Source organism: Cinclus cinclus, chromosome 20, assembly GCF_963662255.1.
Source record: "Cinclus cinclus chromosome 20, bCinCin1.1, whole genome shotgun sequence".
NCBI lineage: Eukaryota > Metazoa > Chordata > Aves > Passeriformes > Cinclidae > Cinclus > Cinclus cinclus.
The window spans coordinates 1,584,275-1,605,113 of record NC_085065.1 but is presented as its reverse complement, the minus strand read 5'-3'; the positions used below and the strand labels follow the sequence as shown (position 1 = coordinate 1,605,113).

The following is a 20,839-nucleotide window of genomic DNA, read 5'->3' as shown; positions in this document are numbered from 1 at the left end:
TTTAAGGGAGCCCAGAGTCCCTGCTTGGCTCTGGAGCTGCTTTCCTGTGTCTCCTTGCCCAGCCCTTCGTAGCCACATGCCCTGCTGGGCTATCTGACAGCCTCGTTATTTCTGACCAGATCATTTCTGTGTGGGCTTTATTTCTGTATTTTCTTGCTTGTGACTGTTGAGGTTCCTGGAACTGCTTGCCCCAAACCAGGGCCCTCTGCAGTCCCAGCCCCGTTGCGCAGCATGGCCGGAGCTGCCCCTCGGATGTGGCAGGAGCCTGAAATCCTCCTTCAGGATAGGAAAGGGTGCCACAACTTCCCCCTGGCTCTGAGCACTTCTCTTTTTGGCATAGCACACGGAAGGTGGGGTAAGAAGATCTCTGAAATTGCGGAAGTGGGGGTTGCTCTTGGAAACCATGTCCAGCCATAGGCTGGGGAGGGGATCTGTGTGGGGATGGATTCTGCTCTGGCCTGCGGCTTCTTCCTCAGTCAGGAAGTGTCAGAATGGCAGGAGAGCCAGAGGATGGGGGTCTGCAGGCTCTACAAGCCTGTTTTACCTTCTCCTGTTTTTCCACCCTTGGAAACCCTCCCATGCCTGTCCATGGCTTGTTTTGGATCTTGTGGAACGCTGCTGATTTCCATAGATTATTCCCACTTTGTGATGATTCTCTTGAGCTGCTCGAGAGGGAGAGACCCTAGCCAGGCCCAAGCTGTGCTTGTGGGGATGCTCTTGGCTGTTCCCACAGAGGCTGCCAGGTTTTGGCTGGAGTTTTCTTTGACCTCATTTGATTATCGAGCCCTACGTGCTTAGCACTGGGGCAAAACATCCCAGGGAAAGTAGCTTATGCAAAATACTCAGAGCCAGTGCATTTCCAGAGACACAGAGGACTTTCCAAGGTCACACCACAGCTTCTGAGCCTGGGAACCACTCCCCAGGGCAGCTGAGAGGGGAGAGGAGGACTTGGACCCGTGGGGGAGAGCAGCAGCAGTTCGGGACATGCTGGCGACGGAGACGACTGAGGGGGGGGTCACCTTGTCCCTGTGGGCTCTGGGGTCCCCCAGCAGCACTTCCCCTCCAGCCTGGGCTGGGCTCAGGGCTCCTGCTGTGGCTTTGGGGGCCTGGGCGGAAGGAAGAAGGAGCATCCCCAGTGTGGGGGGCAGGCTGAGCCCCCCAGCTCTGCTGCCTGCTGGAGCCAGGTGTTCTCCAGCTGTTCAGAGAGGAGATGCTGGGAGGGGCTGGAGCGAAAGCTGGGAGTGTGTGAGGAGAGGAGGTGCCACCACAGGGAAGTGTCTACGAGGGTTGGCAGAGGGCACGGGCAGAGCGGAGCCGTCCTGAGCAGCACAAGAGCTGCTGCAGCCCCTCTGTGTTCTCCCACACCTCCAGGGATGACCTGGCACCTTGGGTGAGTTTCCTTTTCTCTCAGCTTTTCTCAACACTTTTTCCTGCCAGTGGCACAGTGAACAGCAGATCCATGGTTGGGGCCAAGCCACAAAGACATCTTTAGATCGGATGGGATGAGGGATTGTGGTCAGTAGCAGTAAGAGACAAATGTTGAATCCCTTTGATGCAGATCTAACCCCAGATCTCTTGGTCCTGCACGGGCCATTCAGAGCCGAGTCCTTCTCTGCCAGGTGACTCCTTGCTCTGGGGCTGAGGAGCTATTCCAGCTTGGGGGGTTATCCTAAAGCTCTGTGTTTCAAAGAGTTTGTTGGTTTTTTTCCCTCCCCCAGCTTGATCTGTAAGGGCCATGCTTGGGATCAGCACTTTGAAGCCTTAATTGCAATTATGAATCTTCCTCTGTTCCCAGGTCTCCCCTAATTGGCTTCCTGTGCGAACTTCCAGAGCTGGTAAAAACAAAACTGCTGTTTTTGTGAGGGAGCTGCTGGCGTGAGACTCCTGAGCCCAAATAAAGCTGGGCTCAGGCGGGCCCTGAGCGCTGCTGTGCCCAGATGCTCACAAGGGTGGCATTATATCAAACCTAAGCTGATTTACATGCTTGCATTTGCAAAGTGCTAATCTAGTGGGATTTTTTTTCTTTCCCCCTCCTCTCCTTTTCTTTTCAGCCCCCTCTAATCTCCTGCTCTCCCTGCCAGGTTCCCAGCTCCTTTGGCTGGAATAGGCCCCAGCTAAATCCTTTATCTGTCTGTTTGGCAGCCCCGGGTGCAGTAGTTAGCAAACGAGTGACACTTTTCCTGGTTCATTAATTAGATTTACTGAGCTGAGTGCTTGCTGCAGCAGCAAGAGTCTGGACAAGGCAGTTCTGTATTTTGTTTCTTAGAAATTTGGGGTTAATAAAAAAAAAAAAAAAAAAAAAAAAAAAAACCAACAAATGCAGTTCCAAGGCAGTTCGGGTCCCAGTGGTCAAATCCACAGCTCCCCTACTTGCAGTGCTGCTGGGAACACGTGGTTTTCTCGTGTGCAGCTTTATTTCTGCAATTTGCTGCTGCATGGGCAGTTCTGGCTCTGTGTCACTGTTTTGCTGCTCAGAGAGTTTGAGGAGGGGTGGCTGGATACTGTGCTGGGTGCCCGTGGCAGGATGTCTTGGTTAAGGCAAGTGGTTCCTGTGGGTTAGAAATTACCTCGGTGGAGTCTTAGCATGTTTTATGTATTATAGAAATGCTTTTTTGGCACGGCCTGCTCTGCCAGCTTGGCCTGCCAGGTTTATAAATGGGATTGGGAAGGTCACAGTAGGAGATAAAAGTGAGAGGATGGAAGAAAAATCTGGTTCACATTTACTTGCCACTGCTTTGCAGCTGAGAGACTGTGCTGAGCAAGAGCCTCTGGTGCTCCTGCTGGAGGGGAAACTGAGGCACAGAGCAGTCTCAGGGCTTTGATTGCGGACTTGTGATTCCCTCCGGGAGCACTGGGCAGCCCCAGTTGTCCCGTGGTGTCTGGGTTTAGGGGCTGAGCTGGGAGGGTGAGGAGGGCTGGGCTTGGTCCCGCCTTGTCAGGCACCGGGACAGCCTGAGGGATGCTCCTGGTGCTGCCGAGTTACGGATCGAGCTGGGGGAGGGGAAAAATCCCAGTAAACTCTTTGCAACGCGGAGCTTTAGGACAGTCCCCGAGGTGGGAGACCTCCTCACCCGCAGAACACCACGCGCAAGTCACCGATTCCACTTTTCCATGTTGATGCCAACCAAGTGCCCTGCACAGGAGCTCCAGCACTGCCCACCAGGGTGTGCGGGGACGGAGCTGCCGCAGCTCCTGGGAGGAGTTTCGCAGCTCCGGAGCTGGGGGAGGAGAGCAGAAAAACCTGCGAGGTGTCACAGAGCTGTGACCAGGGCACTCTGCGCTCCAGCCGCGGGGAGCTGCCCTCCCGCAGCAGCCGCGAGTGTTTATCCACCGCCGGGACGGCGAATTGCCGCTAATTGGCTGCCCCTAATAGCTCTGGGGCCGGGCCGGCTAATTAGCGGGGTCTTTACACCTCCCCTGTTAATTTGGAGAGTGCAGGATATTCCCGGAGGATTCACCCGGGAGGTGATCCCCATCAGCTCGCGGAGTCTTTGATCCCCGCCGGGGGCGAGCCGGGAGCTGCAGCTGGGAGCCAGGAGCCTCAACTCCGGCAAAATAAGCTCGCAGCTATTTTGAGTTCGCATTTTGAAGTTAAAAAGCGCAGAAACAACGTGAGGTCTCCTCGGAGGTGAGAAGGGGGATGAGTTGCTGCCAGGCCGGGAGTGCTGAGGTGGGAAGTCGTGACGTGCTCCGAGCTTCCCTCTGTGCTGGCAGAGTGGCCTCAATTCGCTCAACCTGTGCCGTTCCTATTTTTAAAATTCAAGTGTTTAAAAAAAGACTATGCAGGCACCTCACAGAACCAGTCCCGAGTGCCCAGCTGAATCCAGGTGTGACCTGAGCTGTGAGTGCTGCAGGCTAAAACAGAAAAGGTGGAAAAGCTGCGACAAGAACAGGGTAATTCTGGTGACTGGATTTTATGGCAGCTCTGAGGTTTAAGGCGCCCTCGGGATCCCAGGATGGGCCAGGCTGGAGGAGATCCCAGTGGCTCATCTTAAGCAGGGCCATCCCAGGGCACGGGATTGTGGCCAGGCACCTCTGGATTACCCCAGGGAGGGCAGTCCCCCTCTCTCTGGTCTCTGCTCGGGGCTGGGCACTCCCCAGGGCAGAAGTTCTGCCTCCTGTGCGGGGGAATTGCTGGGAAGTTCCCCACTCTGATCCAGGTGTTTCACCTGCCCTTGCATGGGGTTAAAGCCTTGTCCCCCATCCCAGGAAGCCACGAGTGTTTCCTCAGGGAGTGGAAGTGAGTGGCAGTGATTGGGAGTTCTGGAGACACAGGGGTACAGTCAGAGCTCCCGATTTTGGATGTCTCAGGGATGCTGCAGGAGGGCAAACCAGCACAGGAACATCCTTGGGACAGGTTCCCACCTGGGTACCGCTGGTGCCAGGGAGAGCTGGCCTGCTGAGGACTTGCTCTTTGCTGTGTGAATCTAAACTGGCATATGGAACAAAATGTCTCCTTTGATCAGGAGTGAGAAGTTTCATTCTTTTTCTGGCTTGACTTTTGCTGTTTGAATCATAGTCAGATGAGGGAAAATGCTGTTTTGAAGTGACAAGTTGCAAGGTTTTATTCTGACTCCTTGAATTCTCCCTGTCTCTCCTTGTGCACCCTCTAGGCAGATTCAAATTTTAACATCTCTCCATCCACTGAGGAATTCTCTCGCCTCAGAACAGTTTCTCAGACTCAGATTACTTTGTTCTTTTTGCTGAGTCTCTTGCAGCCCTGGTTTTGCTCCTCCTGTGATTCAGTTTGCTGTTTTGGTTGCACACCCTTGAGACAACTCAATCCTAAATTTCAGGTCAAGCATGTACATTATCACCAGGGCTGCCCCTGAGGCTGCCTCTACGCTGACCCGCGGGAGGGAGGTGGCAAAGCTGGTTCATGATGCTGGGAGTGGTGTGAGTCCTGCTCCAGCAACATCTCTGTGACTTCAGCAGCTCGAGACATCCCGGAGCAAAGGGCAGCCGAGGTGGGCGGTGCTGGGACCCTGCTACCGATATTTTGGATTTTTTTCTTGCCTTCATTGGAGCCTTTATCTCCAAATCTCCCGAACAAAGGCAGTTACACTTGGGAGCTGTTGTTGTTTGTTTGCACCTCTTGGGTTTATTTTTTTTTTTTTTTTTGGCTTTCACACACCCTTCACAAACCCAGCCTTAAGTTCTGGCTGTTAACGCAGGTAATCTTGGGGTTGGGATTTGGGAAATCCCATTGAATAACTCCCCTTTTCAGCGACACCAAGGGATTGGATGGAGGGCTTTGAGTGGGGCTGACTCGTCTTAGGCTTTTCTGAGCCCCCTGTGGGTTTCCTGTTCTGATCCCGGAGCCGGGGCTGCTCGAGGCCAGGCTGTGCCGGGAGGGGCTGGGGCGATAAAACCACTCATGATTAGCGAGCACAGCGCTGCTGCTGCAGGCTCGGGCTCTGAGCCCCGAGCCCCGGCAGCCTCTCCTCTCTGCAGCTCAGGCCGGTCCCACACCAGGGTCACCCCTCCCCTGGCTGTGCACAGGATTTGGGGAAGATTTGGGTTTTTTGGGTGGTGTTGCTCGGGGTGACGCGATGCTGAGCGCTGCCGGTGTCACTCGTGCGGTTGTGCTGTCCCCTGTCCCTCTCTCACCCTCCCCGGGTCTCGCTGCCTCTCAGAGCTCACTGGGTTCTCCCTTCTCTGGGAGGGAAACACCAGAAAGACCCTGAGCAAGAAAAGTCAATCCTGCCTGGTCTGGTGTGGGGCCGTGTCTGGATTTGGGGTTTCACCCGTGCCTGGCACCCAGGGCACACAGCTCTCCCCATCTCCAGATTTGAGCTGGGGTTTGATGCCTTGGGTTTGCTGCTTAGACACAGCTGATGACCAGAGGCTGCTCATCTCAGGAAGATGACAGAGCATTTCCCTTTCTGCCTTTCCTAGATACTGTTTTTCCCTGTCTTGGGTGATGATCTGTCCTTTGGTTGCGGAGTGTTTTTAAGCTCCTTCCTAAGCTGGAGACCTTCCTCCTCTGACTGCAGATCTTTCTTTCTGCCACATCCTGGTGCTGTGTGGCCGTGGTCAGCCGGACAGACAGAGCAGCAGCAGAAGTGACCACACACGTGCAGTTGTTAGGTCAGGCTTCACTTCTCCCTGTCTGACAGGAATCTCTGTGCCCTGGCCACGGAGTGACTGTGGCCACAATTGTGCCTTCCCAAAGACCCCTCTGCTTATGGCAATGGGAACTGTGAGATAATTTGGGATTGTTTGTGCAAAGCAGTATCTCAGGGCTTAGATCCACGCTTGGCTCACACCCTGCAGCGCAGCGGTGAGCTGGGTGATGTTTGGGATATTGCCTGTGGTGGAGAGGGACAGGCAGGGCACAGTGGCCATCGTGGCTGTCCCTCACGGGAGCTGAGCAGCCCTAGGTAAGTGGCTCAGAGCTGCGTGACTGTAGCTGGTGGCAGATTGGATGAATCTCAATTCAATCTTCAATTCTTCGGGCCGGGCTCATCTCCCCCTTTCCTGGACTGCTGCCAAGGATGTCCCCAGCTCCCCAGTGACTGCTGTGGGTGCCCAGGTGGCACAGGGGGAGTAGGCAGCCAGCCCTGGGTGTAAAACCTGGGTGCTGCTTTGCCCCTGTTGTGTCACATTCTGTAAATGCTGTTTGACACTCAGGGACCCTGAAACTGCTTCGCACGTTAGGTGTTTTCCCTGCCCCGTGTGGGAGCCTCTCCTTCAGCCCAGTTCTCAGAGACAGCATCTCTGCCTCTGAGGGAGCTCTGCAGTTGTGGCTCTTTGAGAGCTCTCCAGTTATCACATTTTTAGTGTAAATGAGGCGTTGCAGTTCAGAAAGGCTACCTGGGCAAGGCTTGGTCCTGCTCTTGCTCTCAAGGGAGCTGCCTGGTACCTCTCCTCTTCCCAAAATACCATTTCCCACTAATAACTCAGGATTTTGCTTCCTCCTGTGAGCAGTGGGATGTCCTGTGTCATTCCTGCTCCTCAGCACCGTTATCCTGCAGGCATAGGTGCTCTTGTTATAATAGAAGTAGATTTTCTTGTTGTGCCAGGAGTTCTGTCTCCTGCTTTAAGATGAGATCGCTGCCTAAACTGCTCTTTGGGAGCGATTCTCTGTGTGCCTCTTCCCCCACTGGCTCAGGGAGTGAGGGTTTGCAGCCCAAGGAGTGAATGTCCCTCAAGGTCCCCACGGTGGCTTGATGTCCTTGTCCTCAGTGTCACAGCAGCCTCTACCCCCGCTCAGTGTGACAGGAGCTGTGTACAGAGCCCTGCAGGGGTTTGGATGGCACAGCCTCCTCTGCAGGCACCCTGAGAGGATGTTTGTCAAACCAGCTGCCTCCTGGATCTCCTGGTACCCTGCCTTGGTGTGGTTTGAGTGAACATCTTATCGCCCACATCTCCTGCTCTGTGCAGAGCTCTCACTTGGCTGATAAACACGCTGAGGCTGAAGTTTTTCTTGAAAATTGCAGCTTTCTCCCCACACTGTCCCGTGTTCTACAAAGGCTTCCTCCAACCAGCTGCTCCCTCCCTCGCTCCGGGTTTCTATCTTTGCCTCCTGTGTGAGGTGAAGGGGAGGCAGTAAAATCTTGCAAGCAAACAGCTGAAAATCAAGTTTTTGCTTCTGTAATCTAAGAAAAACTGTTTCAGTGGAGGAGCAGGTACCAGGCATGTGCCACTGCCCTGCCTGGCACAGCTCCATATCCAGGGCACAGCTCCAAATCCAGCTCTTCCACTGCAGTGAGGATGCAAAGCTCCTGTCTGCCCCTTCGAAGGCAGAACTGGAGGAGACAGAAATCCGAGGTGGAGCTCTACGGACTTTATGACCTTTCTAGAGAGCTTGTGTGAGGATTTTACCTTGAAAAAAAATAAAAATCTCTGGGTAGGATCCCTTTGCTTTAAACCAAGTTTAGTGATTTTTCTTCTGATGCAGCATCAGCCCAAGCTCCTGTTTCTTTCAACCTCATCAGACTTCTTGTTCTGGTCCTCCCAGTGCCAAAGCCCTCCAGCAGCCTCGATCCAGGTGCTGAGCCACGTCCTGGCACCAACCCAGGCGAGGCATCCGTGTGCCTCCACCCACTGCCACTGTTCCCGAACGTGGGCAGTGCCTTCAGGGCTGCTCCCGAGGGCCGAGGGCTTTGTTTTTCTTCTCCTGTTTCCTGCCCAGGATGCTCAGCCTCGGGAACAATCGGGGCAGGAAAAGGCGTTGTCCTGCCCCGAGGGTACCCGCGGGCTTCCCCCAGTGCCACTGGAGCAGTGGCCGCTCCCCTGCTGCAGAATTCCCTCTGGCAAGGTCTTTGTCAGGTCCTTTCCTGCCCTCGGGCACCCCAAGGTGATGTTGCTGGGATTTGCCGCGGGAGGGGAGATTTCAGTTTGTTCGTGTCTGCCTGAGCTTGCTGTCCTGGAGCGGTGGATTTTGGAGCGTGTGGTGCCTCCCCAGGGCAGCGCGGTGGAGCTGCCCAGGCTCCGGGGATTTGCTCTGCAAGAGGGAGTCTGATCCTCTTCCCTCCTTAATTTTGGATCTTTGAGCTCTTCCCTCTGGTCTCATCTCCTTGGGACTGTCCTGGGCTCCGCCACTGCAGAAGGAGCTTAGAGAAGTCCTTCGGGTGTTGAGGCTGGGACTCAGGTGGACCTCAATACAAGAAAAGGGATTTTCCTTGCTGGAAAGGCCGTCCTGTGCCCTGTCCCAGTCTTGCTAATGTCGCCTTGGCTGCTGAGGGACCTTCTGCTCCTGGGCATGGAGCTGATACTGAGCAGCAGAAAAGCCCTGGAAGGGAAAGGTTTCAGGGCACTGAAGGCAAGTGGGGGAACCCCAGTGTGTCCCAGCTGAGTGGAGAATTTGTGTCAGGGAGCTGTGATACCCCAAGGGCTTCCCGTGACCTCTGGTGACTTCACAGCTCAGCAGGAGAAGACTTCTTGTTTTATTGGTAGTTCTTCTCCATAGTATATAAAAACTGGTTGTTTTTTGTACAAACTTTTTGCCTCAAGAAGGACGAGGGAGAATCTATAACCAGTGATCAGCACAAGTTCCCACTTCCCACCAAGGGATAAATATTTACCAGTTTGGTGTTAATTAACAGAAATATTGAATTTGTCTGTTCACCTTTGTAACCCACAGAGATCAATGAAACCTCTTAACTAAGCAGTCTTGGCTGGAAATTCCCCAAGGATCTGGCACCCACGCAAGGACAATTTCACAAATAGTCTTAGGATACTTTCCAAGCTGAGCTTTGGTGTGCTGGACCTTTTCTCACTCACTTTAATCAGTGTTTTTTCTAGACAACAACTGGTTAGAAAATTATTACAAATTAATTATTATAAACTGCCCTTTAGGACACTCACACCTTCAAAGGGGATGGGTTCAATCTTATCCTGATCCCTGATGCTGGGAATTGTTGGGCATCTATTGAAAACGGGGCAAAACCTTGAGGCAGATGGGTGTCTCTGGGGACTTGGGGCTCTAAAACCGGCTGTTGAGGACTGTGCCACCTCTGGGGTGGGATCGTGTGGATGTGCTCAACACCCTCTCAGAAAGCAAAGTGTTTTCCAAACCCTTGACCTCAGTACTTGTTTTTCTTGGTGTTCTCAAGATGCTTAATGTGGCTCTTGAAAGTCAGATTATGTTCTCCAGAAGTGTCCCCTGGCCTGTCATCCTGCTCGGTGTGGGTGGTGAGGAGGGGACAGCAGAAAATGTTGCAAAGTTTCTGCTGCGTTGTGGTGGATGAAGCGAGGCCTTTCCCACGGAAAATGCTTCCATAAGCACTGCCCTGGGAGAGGAGGCTCAGGTTCCTGTGTGGTCCATGGCACAGCAGAAAAAAAACACCCAAAGACTGACTTTTGTGGTTTGAAAGTTATGGGCAAAAGCTTGGGTATATTTTACTTTAAATTCCCTTCCTGTTGTGCGCTAAGACACGATGGAGGGGACGGTGGGGCTGGTGCGGGGTGAGGAGCCTGCTCCCCTCTGGGGGCTGGGCTGTTTTTTGGGCTGGGTGTAGCCGAGGTGTCAGTGAGTCACTCCGGGCTCTCGCTCACTGCCTTTCTCCTGCCACAAGCGTGACTGAGGTGCTGGGCTGCGATTTCCCCGCTCCTTGCCGTGGCACCGCAGTGTTCCTTGGTGCTCCTTGCACCAGGCACGGATAAAAGTTCTGCTGCAGAGCCCAGTTCCAGGCTTCGGCAAGGCTCATGAGAGGAGGAGGGGGAGCCCATGAGCCTCTCTGGGGTGAAGGAGACCTCATGCACTGGGCAGGTCAGTGGTGCTCGGGGTGTTCTCTCACCTCTGGGGAGCTGCTGGGTTCTCTCCAGTGCAGGGGCAGGGCTGGAGGTGGCTCCTTGTGTTCCCAGGGAGCTCCAGCAGCCAGGCACAGCTTTCCTGAGCCCTTCTGGGGGGAGCTGCTGGCAATGAAGTGTGGATGGAGGTGGCCGTGCTGGGGACGTGGGGCAAGGAGGGATGTGGAGCCTCCGCCAAGGTCACAGTGGTTCCAGGGAAGGGGTGGTGGGGCTGTGATGGGCACAGCCACTGCTGGGTGCCGGCACCAAGTGTTGGCCAAATGAGCAGAGAATTAGGATATCTTTGGGAACTATGTGGGCGTGTGGCATGGCTGCTGTCCTGTGTGAAAGCAAAGGCCGCCTTGCAGGTGATTTTATAGCATTGGCAGCTTTTATTTCTTCTTACTGGATTGTTTTTGTGCATTTGTGTTCCTTCTAAATGAGAGGCAAAGAATGTGTGGGATGGACCCGTCTCTGAGCCTTGGGAGAGGAGGACACCTGGATGGCTGCCCCAGGGCTGCAGGGGAGAAGGGAATGTCCACCTGGTCCCCTCTGATTGCTCACGGTCAGGGACATCGGAGCAGTGACCCTGGGAAGAGGCCTGACTGTTCCTGGTGTCCCAGATGGATGGATATAGATTGGGTGGGATAAAACCTTCCTCCTCAGCACAGGCTCTGCCAGCCAAGGTTCAGGGTGCACCCTGCGGGAGAGGTGCGATGTGACAGGGCTGCAGTCACAATTTCACAATGTCCTCGTGTGCTGGGCTCACATCCCTGACATCCCCTCAGAGTTTCCCCCCAATGCCACAAGGGCACAGGGACCTTTTCTTCATGTTGGCCTTGTGGCACCAAGGGGACAGTTCTGCAGCCTTCCCTGGCCTTGAGGTGGGTTTGTTACCATTGCCAGTGAACATTGGAGCCATCGAGGATAATCCTTTATTAACTTTCCTTCTTTCCTCTTCAATTCAGGAGATGAATTAAAATGCAGCACACCACGTGCACAGAGGACAGGATCTACCATGCACTGGAAAGGTGTCTCCATGGGCTCAGCAAGGACGCTGTGTCCAGCAGATGGGCTGGTAGGTGACCTGCTAACCGTGGGCCCCTGGTGGGGTGTCTCACTCACCCAGGACTCCCTCTGGGTTAGAGGAAGCTGCTGGTGCTGCTGGAGGTCTTTTCCCTTCCAGTGGTCAGAGTCAGAGGTAGCACCCAGCCTGGTCAGTCCTTCTGGGCATTTTGCTGGAATAGGAAGATGTTCCAGGACCCTGAGAAGGTCACGTCAGGTCTGACCCTGTAAGGACTCAGCAGGGCAGTCGTGCGTGCTGCCAGCTGCCCCTGAGTGAGCTGGGGAGAGAAGGCTTTGTTCAGCACGAGGAAAGGCTCCTTTGTGCAATCAGCCAGCCCTGCCTTGATGCTCAGAGCCCCCAAGGCCAGGCTGTGATCTGTGCTGCATTGTGACACACAGCGCAGAGATGTTGTTATCAGTTTAACCCTGGCTCAGATACCATGGTGGCCATAAAGAGCTGAGCCTCGTCCAGGGGGCTGTGAAGGGATTGGGGCTGACGTGGTGGGGGCAGAGCTGCAATGAGCAGAAATGATTTCTGAATGTCATTTTGACCTTTCTGCCTCATAGTGTGTGTGTGAGCTGTGATTAAATCGCTGCCAAACCCTCTGGTGGATGAAAAAATCTGGGGGCTGCCAGGTTCTGATTCCTTTTTGTCTATGCAGTTCTTTCAACCCTTTCTGCTTTTCTTTTTCCCTACAAGACTGACAGAGATGCAGATAGGATCCTACCTGCTGCCAAATCTCATAGGAATCCCTTTGCCATCCCCTCACAGCCACTGGAATGATGGCACTTCCATGCTTTAATATCACCTGGGGGCTTGGTTGGGGCAGTTCTGCCCGAGATTCCCATGTCCTTTTCTTTTCCCCTGCTCTGGGAAGCAGGGTCTGAAATGTGACCCACATTCCTGGTTCCTGGAAGCGCGACCTCGTGCTTGGCACCGTGACAGCGCGTGGCCAGGGAGCCCTGTGGCCAAGCAGGTCACTGTGTGCCCAGAGCTCACCTCTGCTGTAATTACCATCAATCAGTTCCCGTGTCACTCACAGCTCTCATCCCAGCCCCTTGGCGCTGCTCTTTGGGTTGGGGAAGCCTTTAAACGACGACTCTGTCATTTTTGCAGCTCATTAGCAAATACTGGGGTGTGCAGGGCAGGGGTTGGGGTTGAGAGCTGTGTCCCCCCAGTCCCATCCTCAGTGATCTCTCCTGGCTCCCAGGCCTCTTCCTTTGCCTCTCGTGGCCTTTGGTAGAAGGACCTGACATTCCTGGGAGAATTGTGGGTGTTTTGCACCTCAGAAATCTCCCTCTTGTCCAAAGGATTTGTGCTCTGCCAGGGATCTCCAGCGTGCCCTGGTGAGTGTTGGTGGCTTTGCTGTGCCCCAGCCCCGGTGCTGCTGCGGGGGACCCCCAGGACCCCCCGAGTGCCTTTTCTCCTGCTGCCTCTGAGGAGCTCTTGTCCCCATCCCAGCCCGTGCAGCCAGAGTGGGAAGGCTTTGGTCATTGTGGTGACAGGAGGAACTCGGGGAAAGCAGAGTGCAGTGCCCACAGCCCAGAGCTGTCCCCTGCTGCCTTTCAAAACTGGAGAAGAGGTTGTCACATCCTTCCCCAAGCTACAAATGACAGTTTCATTATTGCTGTGTTATCCAGGCTGTTGTTTGTGGCAGGGTTGATCCTCACAAGTCAGTGAACCCTTTCATCTTGCTCTTGGCTGGGCTGGAACCTTCACCTTCCTCATTTTTCACTTCTGTTTCCCAATTTCTTGCTTTCCCCTATTTTTTTACAGTTTTCATGCACCAAAATAGCACACACCACACCACAGCTTTTTGGGCTGAGACCTTGTTGAATTTTGTTCATTTTAAAATAATTTAAAGCTTTATTTTTCTGTGTTAACTTCACACAAGGTGCTCTGGAGAGGGTGAGTAATTGTTTCCAGCACGTTGCTCCCCCTGAGTAAGGGATGAGGAGCTGAGGGCTGTGAAGTCAGCCAGGAGGGGTTGTGTGAGGGTTTGGCTGTCCCAGATTTACAGCTTGGATGAGCCTGTAGCCAGCTCAGGGGTATGAATAGAAGATCTTTCTGCAGAACATATTCGAGAAACCAAATAAAAATGAGTTCTCTGTGATTCATAGAAATTCCTGTTAGAAAAGTGCTTGGAAGGAAAACCTTTTCTTTGTGGAGGAACCTCTTCAGGGCTGGCCTTGATTGGTGCTGCAGGAGAGGGACCATTGTCAAATTAGAGTGTGAAAAACAAGATAAATGTTTTATTTCTTACCGGTGAGCAGAAAAAAGAAGGGAGTTTTTTGTGAAGGACAGCCCTGGTCTTGGCTCTGCTGGTGCTGAGGATCTGGCAGATTTGAGCTGATTTCTCCAGGCTTGTGCTGGGTTTTCCTGTTGGAAATCTCTGCCCAGGCTGGGTGTAAGTGCCAGGAGGTGCCCTTGAGCTGGGCACCCATCTCCACCTCGCGTGTCCCAGGAGCTGCAGGCTGGGTTGCTGCACTTCCCAAGGGATGCTGTGGCTGCCAGCCTTGGGCTGTGCCTGTCCTTGGGCAGTCCCAGGAGAAGCCACCTCCCTCTGGTGAAGAGATGATGGCAGTGGCTGTGGGGGAGGAGGAAACGGAGCCTTCTGCTTTCCACCCGGCCCCGGGCTGTGTCACTGCTGATGGCACCAGGAGTCCGTGCCCAGCACTGTGGGCAGCTCGGGAGGTGCCATTTCTGCTTCAGTGCTCCTGGGTTTCCCACTCGACAGTTGCTCACTCTGAGGGGAAATGCCACCCCCTGAGGCCGGGAAGGAGCTGCTCTGGGAGGAGGAAGAGGGCATCATGGGGCACTTCTCAGAAAAGAAACGACAAAGCCTCATCCTTCCGAGGCTGCCCACGGTGCTGCTGTGCCCACCTGTTTGGCACCTTTGGTGCTGATAATGACCGAAGCCGAGCCCAGGCTCCCTGAGCAGCCCCTGCCCAGCACCTGCTGCCTGCTCAGAGGCTTTTCTGCCTTCTCCCAAAGGGAGACTTTTCTTTGGCTCTGCAGAGGCTTTGCTGGAGCTTTGCCCTTGCAAAAGGAGTTTTTTCTTTGGGTTGCTGTCAGGCTGGGTTTAGTCAGGTGGGGTGCTGAGATAAGCCCAGCTTAGACCTGTTCCCTGGGCTGCCTGTGCTGCTGGCAGATAAACCTGACTCATTCCCTGTCTTAAGAAAAATTAACTGGCTCTGGTTTAGTGGAGCAAAGCTGGATGGATGAGTACGAGGGTGGGGGAATGGCAGCAGCTCCTCAGCTGTGGTGCTCCCACTGCCCTGCTTGGGGTCTCCTGGGGCAAATTCCTTGGATTTAGGGACTGGCAGGTGAAGTTCTGGTTTGTGCTGTTTGTACAAGGTGTATCTTTATTGATGATCTTGGCTCCTCCAGAGCCATGGACTGCTCCCCTCTCTGCTCCCCCTACCTCCTGGGGATACCCCTTCTCCCCCTGGCTCCTGGGGATATTGGATATCTCAATCTGTCAGCTCCTGGGGATTCTGCTCCCACTGGCTGCTTTGGCACCTGGTAACTCTGGCATCTTGGATACTCACCTGGCTCCAGGGGCAGAGGCCTCCAGCCCAGCTGGGCACGTTGGGCTGGGGATGTGCAGGTGCTCAGGTGACCCCGTGGTGTCCCTGAGACAAACACTGATGTGTGGGGTTAGGGCCAGCTCCAGGGGGCACGTGAGGTTTGTTCTTCTGCCCGGATCTCATGCCTGTGGTCAACACCTTCCCCTTGATCCCTTCCCATTGTTCGTGTCCCTCTGACCTTCCTGAGCGGGGCTGGGGGTGTGGGTGGCTCCCGGAGTGACCGTGGCTCTGCGTCCCCACAGCCGGGCTGTGCCTGAACTGCTGGAGCCTGCAGGAGCTGGTGAGCCGGGACGCCAGTAACTACCTCATCCTGGTGGAGAAGATCCTGGGCAAGACCAAAGAGGTGACTGGGGACTGTCGGGGAGCTGCAGGCCCTGAGCAGCTCCGTGGCTTGCTCGGGTTGGGCTTTGGCAAAGCTGAGTGGGGGATTTGGGGTTATAAGACACTGCTGAGCATCAGTGCTGGGGGTTGGGTGGGGCTGGGTCAGCAGGTCCAGAGCTCTGGGGGCACCAGTGCTGTGTCTCCCAAAAGGAAGAGCTCATCCCCATGGTTTGGGCAGCCCTGCAGACCCCAGGGATGGGCTTTGATCCCCTCCAAGCACTGCTTGACTCTGTGCAGATCCTTCAGCCTTCCCCAGCCCTTCCCTGGCCGTGTCCATGGAGCTGCTGCTCCAAAGAGCAAATTAAAAATTTCCTGTTGTTTTTGGTGGAAACTTGGCTGCAAGTTTCCTGCGGGGCTGGGACGCTGGGGACCACGGGCAGGATTTGCACTGCACAGCAGCCTGGCAGCTGACAGTGGGGTCACAGTGAGGGGACAAAACAGCAGCAGGGACAATCAGATGGGCCTGCCGCAGTCCCATCATGTACCAGGGAGCTCCAGGCATCACTGGTCAAGCAGGGTCATCCTGGGCTGCGGCCAGGAAGGCCTTGGAAGAATCCCTTGATGTGGCAGGAAATGGGGATGTGTTTCCTAAATCCCTAGTGCTGGGATTCATGTGAGGGGATAAATGCTGGCTTCCATTTTATGGGCAAGAGGCTGTGGAGCTGGCAGCAGCCCAGGTTGTTCATGTTTATGTTCTTTTAATGGCCAGAACTGCTCTGGGTGCAGAGAGTGGTTTGGTACAGGAGGGTTTATTGCACTTTGGGCTGGGCAAGTGTCTCCTTGAGACCCCAGTGAGAGAGTTCTGCTGGCTATTCCCTGGAGTAAAGGCTGGGATTCAATCCCCTGGATTTCACTGTCCTGCCCAGCTTCCCAAGCTGCCTGCAGCGACTGGGCTGCCTGCTCTGAGCCACCTCCGTGGAATTTCAAGCATCAGGAGTCTCAAAGGGTTGGGTGCCTGGCCAGACCTGGAAGAGGACAGAGCAGGAGGTTGTGCTGCTCTGCCTGTCCCACTCTGTGCTTGGTGGGGCTTTGAGGGTGGTTTTCCCATGGAGAAGAGAGAATCTCCCGGGTGTGGTGATGGGATGGTGGGGACTGGGGTGTCCCAGCAGCTCTGGGGATATTTTGGGCAGTGCTCCTGGCCAGCAGCTCATCGCTGTGCCCTCGGGCTGTTCCCACAGGTGCAGGACAGGTGTGACTACGACCTGGTGACGCCCCTGGCCCTGCTCTTCTACTCGGCCGTGCTCTATGTAAGTGCTGAGGCTGCTGCACCGATCCCAGCCCGGGGCAGGCACCAAATCAAGGTGCCTTTGGCTGCAACATCCTAGTCTGCTTTCATCAGTTCATCCTGAAAGGAAAGATTCTGTAGGAATCCAGAGGGATTGGGATCAACCAACCATTGCACAAGCTGAGAGACAAAGAAAATGAGCTGCAGGGGTTTTGAAATTATTTTTTTTAAGGCTGGGCTAATCAGAAAGGGAGATGGACAAGAAAGGGGAATTTTTTTCTTTACACTTTATAGTTGGGCAAAATACACGGGCAATGTGAATGAAAAGGAGTAGAGCCTTCCCAGGAAATACTTTTTTAAATTATTATTATTCCCAGCACAATGCATCATTATCCTGAGGAAATCATTGCTGCCAGATCCTGCACAAGCACGGGCTGTATGGAATTAATCTGTACAGCTTGTGGGGCTTAAAAAGGAATTTATATTTAGGCTTGGGCACGTGAGCCCTGCTTGGGGAAGTTGGGAAGGAGGTTTTTGGAGCTGTGCCCAGGGGGGTTCCTGTGACCCTTCCTTGGAAGATGAGGTGGCACAGGGGGAGCTTTTCTTTGCTTCTCCTCCTCCCACTCCCAGCCTAAACCCTGGAGTTCCCACAGAGGACTCGGGATCTTTGCTCCTCTCCAACCTCCTGTCCCTGTCCCTGCAGGCTCCGCACTTCCCACCCGGCTCTGACCTGCTCCTGAAAGCTGCCAGCATCTACCACAGCTTCCTGACGTGGCCCGTGCCCTACTGTGACACCTTCCGGGAGCTGCTCACCTTCATCAGCAACGAGCTCAAGGCTCCAGGTGAGGGCTCCTGCCCTGGTCCCGGGGGGGGGGGGAGGGGAGGGGGGGGGACACGGAACCGAGCCCTGCCCCGGGGTTTGTTCCCCTGCTGCTCCTGTCTCATTTCCCCCTTTCTTCCTGAGTCCTGGCAGCACAGTGTCCATCCCAAACCTCAGCTTTTCCAGGGGGTCAGGATCCTCCCTCCTCCCTCAGGATGGTATTCCGGGGTGGTCCCACACAGGGTGAGACGGGATTGCTCTGGAGGAGCAGGGCAGGGTGGTGTTTTTGGTGTCCCTTGTGTGCAAGGAGCATCCCAGGCTCTCCCAGCTGTGCATCACGGCCAATTAGCCACATGGCTAGCGATTTCCTGCCTGGGTTTCAGTCTGGAGGGTCTTTTCCCCAGCAGAGCATTTGCTGGCTGCTCCCCCCAGCCTACCCTTTGTGTGAGGTGCTCAGTGGGGGGACAGTAGTGGGGCCATTCATGGGCATCAGGGTGGCAGGAGCCTCCGAGCTGCTCTTCCATGGAGATTTCCATAGGGCTGAGGAACTCCCTGGATTGTTCTTTCCAGTCCAGACACTCCTTGTGACCCAGCTCTGGGCACATGCACGGGCAGCACCAGTGCTCCTCTTAATTAAGGACTCCTTGTGGATGTCTTGTGGTTCCCAATGGAGCAGCTCTTCCAATTATTTGTCAAAGCCTTTTTTCCTAATCTCCCTGCCTTTTGGGGGTTTTTGAAGAGCTGTTATCACACAGAGCACATTGCAGCCCATGTTTAATCCTGGGCAGGATTTGGGAGGTCTGGGAGGGGGATGTGGCTGTGGTTTTTCCCCACACCCTCAAACTGGGAAGGTGCTTTGGGTACTGGGGGATGTGAAATTAAGGGTCTCTGTCAGGGCAGCAGTTCCTGTGAGATGGGAACTTGGGGATGGGATGAAAGGTGCTTTCAAAGGAACAAAAAGATGGAAAAATCCCAACCTGTGCAGGGGGAGCTCTGCACTGGCTGCTTTACCCCCAGCACAAGTGACCATGGCCACCAGGCAGGGTCTGGTTGTGTCCAGCCTCATCTCAGAGCTGCAGGGCCACGGGGACATGGGGACACTTGTGGGGCTCCCCAGGTCCCTCCTGGTCATTTCTTGCTGCGCTCTGGTCAGGGCTGTGCTTTACAGCCTAAGGGAAAGCTCTGGTGCTGGGTGGGGGTTGCTGCATCCTGTTCTTGTACCATCCCCAGGGTCCCAGGCTGTGTGAGTGGGGACTTTGGCCCAAGAGCTCTCCCCTCCCACAGCAGAGTGGTTTTCCTCCCCCTGTCAGAGGGGCTGTGTGGGAAGCACTGGCTGCTGGCTTTGGAAATCCCTCTCCAGAAGCAGTAAGGATGTGTCCACTGCTGCTCAGCTGCCAGGACCTTCTGGGCTGTTCTAGGCTTGCTTCACAGCCCCCTGACCTGCTGGGGGCTGAGGCCAAAGCATTTTATTGAGATGAGGCAAAGATTAATGGAGAATGAGCCACTGTCAATATTTGCCAGGAATGCAGCAGCTTTGATCTGCACCCTGGGGCTGCTGCCTCTGCAGGAGGGGTCGGTGGTGCTGTGACCTGTGTGCATCCAAGGGGGCCCCCATGGCTGCTGGGCTGGGTGGGATGTGGCTCCCTGCATGGATAAGGGCTGGATCTTGCTGACACCATGAGGTTTTCCCAAGGACTGTGCCCCTGTCCTGCTGACTGTGGGGCTGGGACTCTGCTGTTGCCACCCAGTCCAGATCCATCATCCGCTGTCCTGGGCACAGTCCATCAGTCTGGGCTCAGTCCCTGCAGGAGGGGAGGTGGCAGTGACCTGATGGCCCAGTGTGACATCCAGGGCCTAAAGCAAGTGGGAAAAGCTGCTAAATGTCATCCTTGGAATTCCCATCCCACACAAGCAGTGGGGCAGAAGGGATTGGGGCTGGAGCAGGTCTCCACCATCCTGTGGGTGATTTCCCATCACTCTGGGTTTTACATCCAGAGTTCCCTTGCCCTTGGCTGGCCCCTCACACAGTGGCTGTGCCTTGTCCCCACGAGGACTCTCGGTGCTGCCATTCCCACTCTAGGCAGGGGTTGTGCCAGCTCAGGGCTGCCCTGGGGGCAGAGCCAGCTCTGTGCTGCTGGGCAGAGGTACCTGCAGGGATTCTGTGCCTCACTGCTCTGCTCTCTCCCCAGGGATCACTTTCCAGAGGCTGGTGAGGACGGAGCAGGGGTTGCCTGTGAAGAACTACCAGAGCTCCACGGTGTAAGTGTGGCCATGGACACTGCTGGGGACTACCTGTGGCATCCCCACGGGCTGGCACTGCTGCAGCAGCTCCCAGGGGCCAGGGAGGAGGACTGGGAAACTGTGGGAAGGGTGAGGAGAGCGGCTGGGCCATTTCCAGGAGCTTGGGACAAGGTCTGTGGGCTGCCTGTGTCAGTGACCCTGCAGGGCTGCAGATGTGGGGAAGGAAGGTAAAGTCTCCTCCCCAGGGAGCTGCTGATCTCGGCACATGTTGGAGAGCAGCTGGGAAATGCTGTGACCCGTGATTCTGGGACCCATCACCCAAATAGGAGCCAGAAGTGAGTCCATCCCTGCCCCAGTGCAGTGAGAAGTGAAAGCCCTGCAGCTCTGAGCAGTCAGACTTTGCACCTTACTCGAGGGCTGAACTTTCTCCTGCCATCCTCATTTGTAAATAGGGAAATGAGGCTGGGAAACAGATCTGTGCCACCCTTAAAGCTTCTCCTCAGAGCTGCACCTTCAGCAGGGAGATGTTTTGGGTTCACTCATGTCCAGTGAGGCCAAGTGGCTGCTGGGCTGGAGCCCTGGCTGGGTTCAGCGTCCTGGCCTGACCGTGTCCCTGTCTGCAGGACGGTGCTGCTGCTGAACCGCTCGGAGGTGCAGAGTGAGTTCCTGTCCATCGCTGAGAAGCTGAGCTCCAGTGAACCCCCCCAGCACTCCACGCTGGTGCTGCTCCTCCAGCACCTCTACCAGGCCAACTTCGGCACCCACTGTGACCTGCACAGGCTGCACCACCTGCTCAAGGTGGGATCGGGCAGCGCCTGCCCTGGGGTGCCACGGGCGCATTTCAGTGCACTTGGCTGCTGCATTTCCTACCCAAAATGGGACTGGCTTGGCAAAGGAAAAGAGTTATGGTAACACTTCTTGGAGGAAAAATGCACGTTTTTCCCTTCTCAGGTTAGACCTGAGTCTGAAGTGTCTTGTGAAGTGTGTGCAGAGGGTTCACTCTCCTTTTATCGTGTCACTCCTTTCCTGTTCTAAAGTGGAGAGAGGAAAGGCCCCCAGATTTGAAAATCAGCAAAAATGTTCGTTTGACCATTGAGAAACACTTGAGCGAGAGGCAAAAAAATAATGAAGAAAACCCCTGGAGTGTTTTCAAAGTCGTTTTAATTTTCACTGGAAAAGTTGGGGGAACTTGGGGGGGGACGGGGGCAGTGGGAGGGAAGAGAGTCGCCCCATCATTGATGCTGCCCCTGCATGGCCTCGGTGGAGGGAGCCCCCTGAAC

General features: G+C 54.9%; 1 protein-coding gene across 1 annotated transcript in view; it reads left to right on the top strand.

The window, feature by feature from the left end:
• The window catches only part of PIK3R5 (phosphoinositide-3-kinase regulatory subunit 5), a 39,384-nt gene that overhangs the window by 10,035 nt on the left and 8,510 nt on the right, over positions 1–20,839 (top strand). Inside the window, exons 2-7 of the mRNA XM_062506206.1 lie at positions 11,205–11,314; positions 15,135–15,235; positions 16,452–16,520; positions 17,202–17,340; positions 19,508–19,577; positions 20,183–20,357. Of these exons, the coding sequence (XP_062362190.1) occupies positions 11,218–11,314; positions 15,135–15,235; positions 16,452–16,520; positions 17,202–17,340; positions 19,508–19,577; positions 20,183–20,357 (651 nt within the window). The 5' untranslated portion in view covers positions 11,205–11,217. The remainder of the gene's footprint in view (positions 1–11,204; positions 11,315–15,134; positions 15,236–16,451; positions 16,521–17,201; positions 17,341–19,507; positions 19,578–20,182; positions 20,358–20,839) is intronic.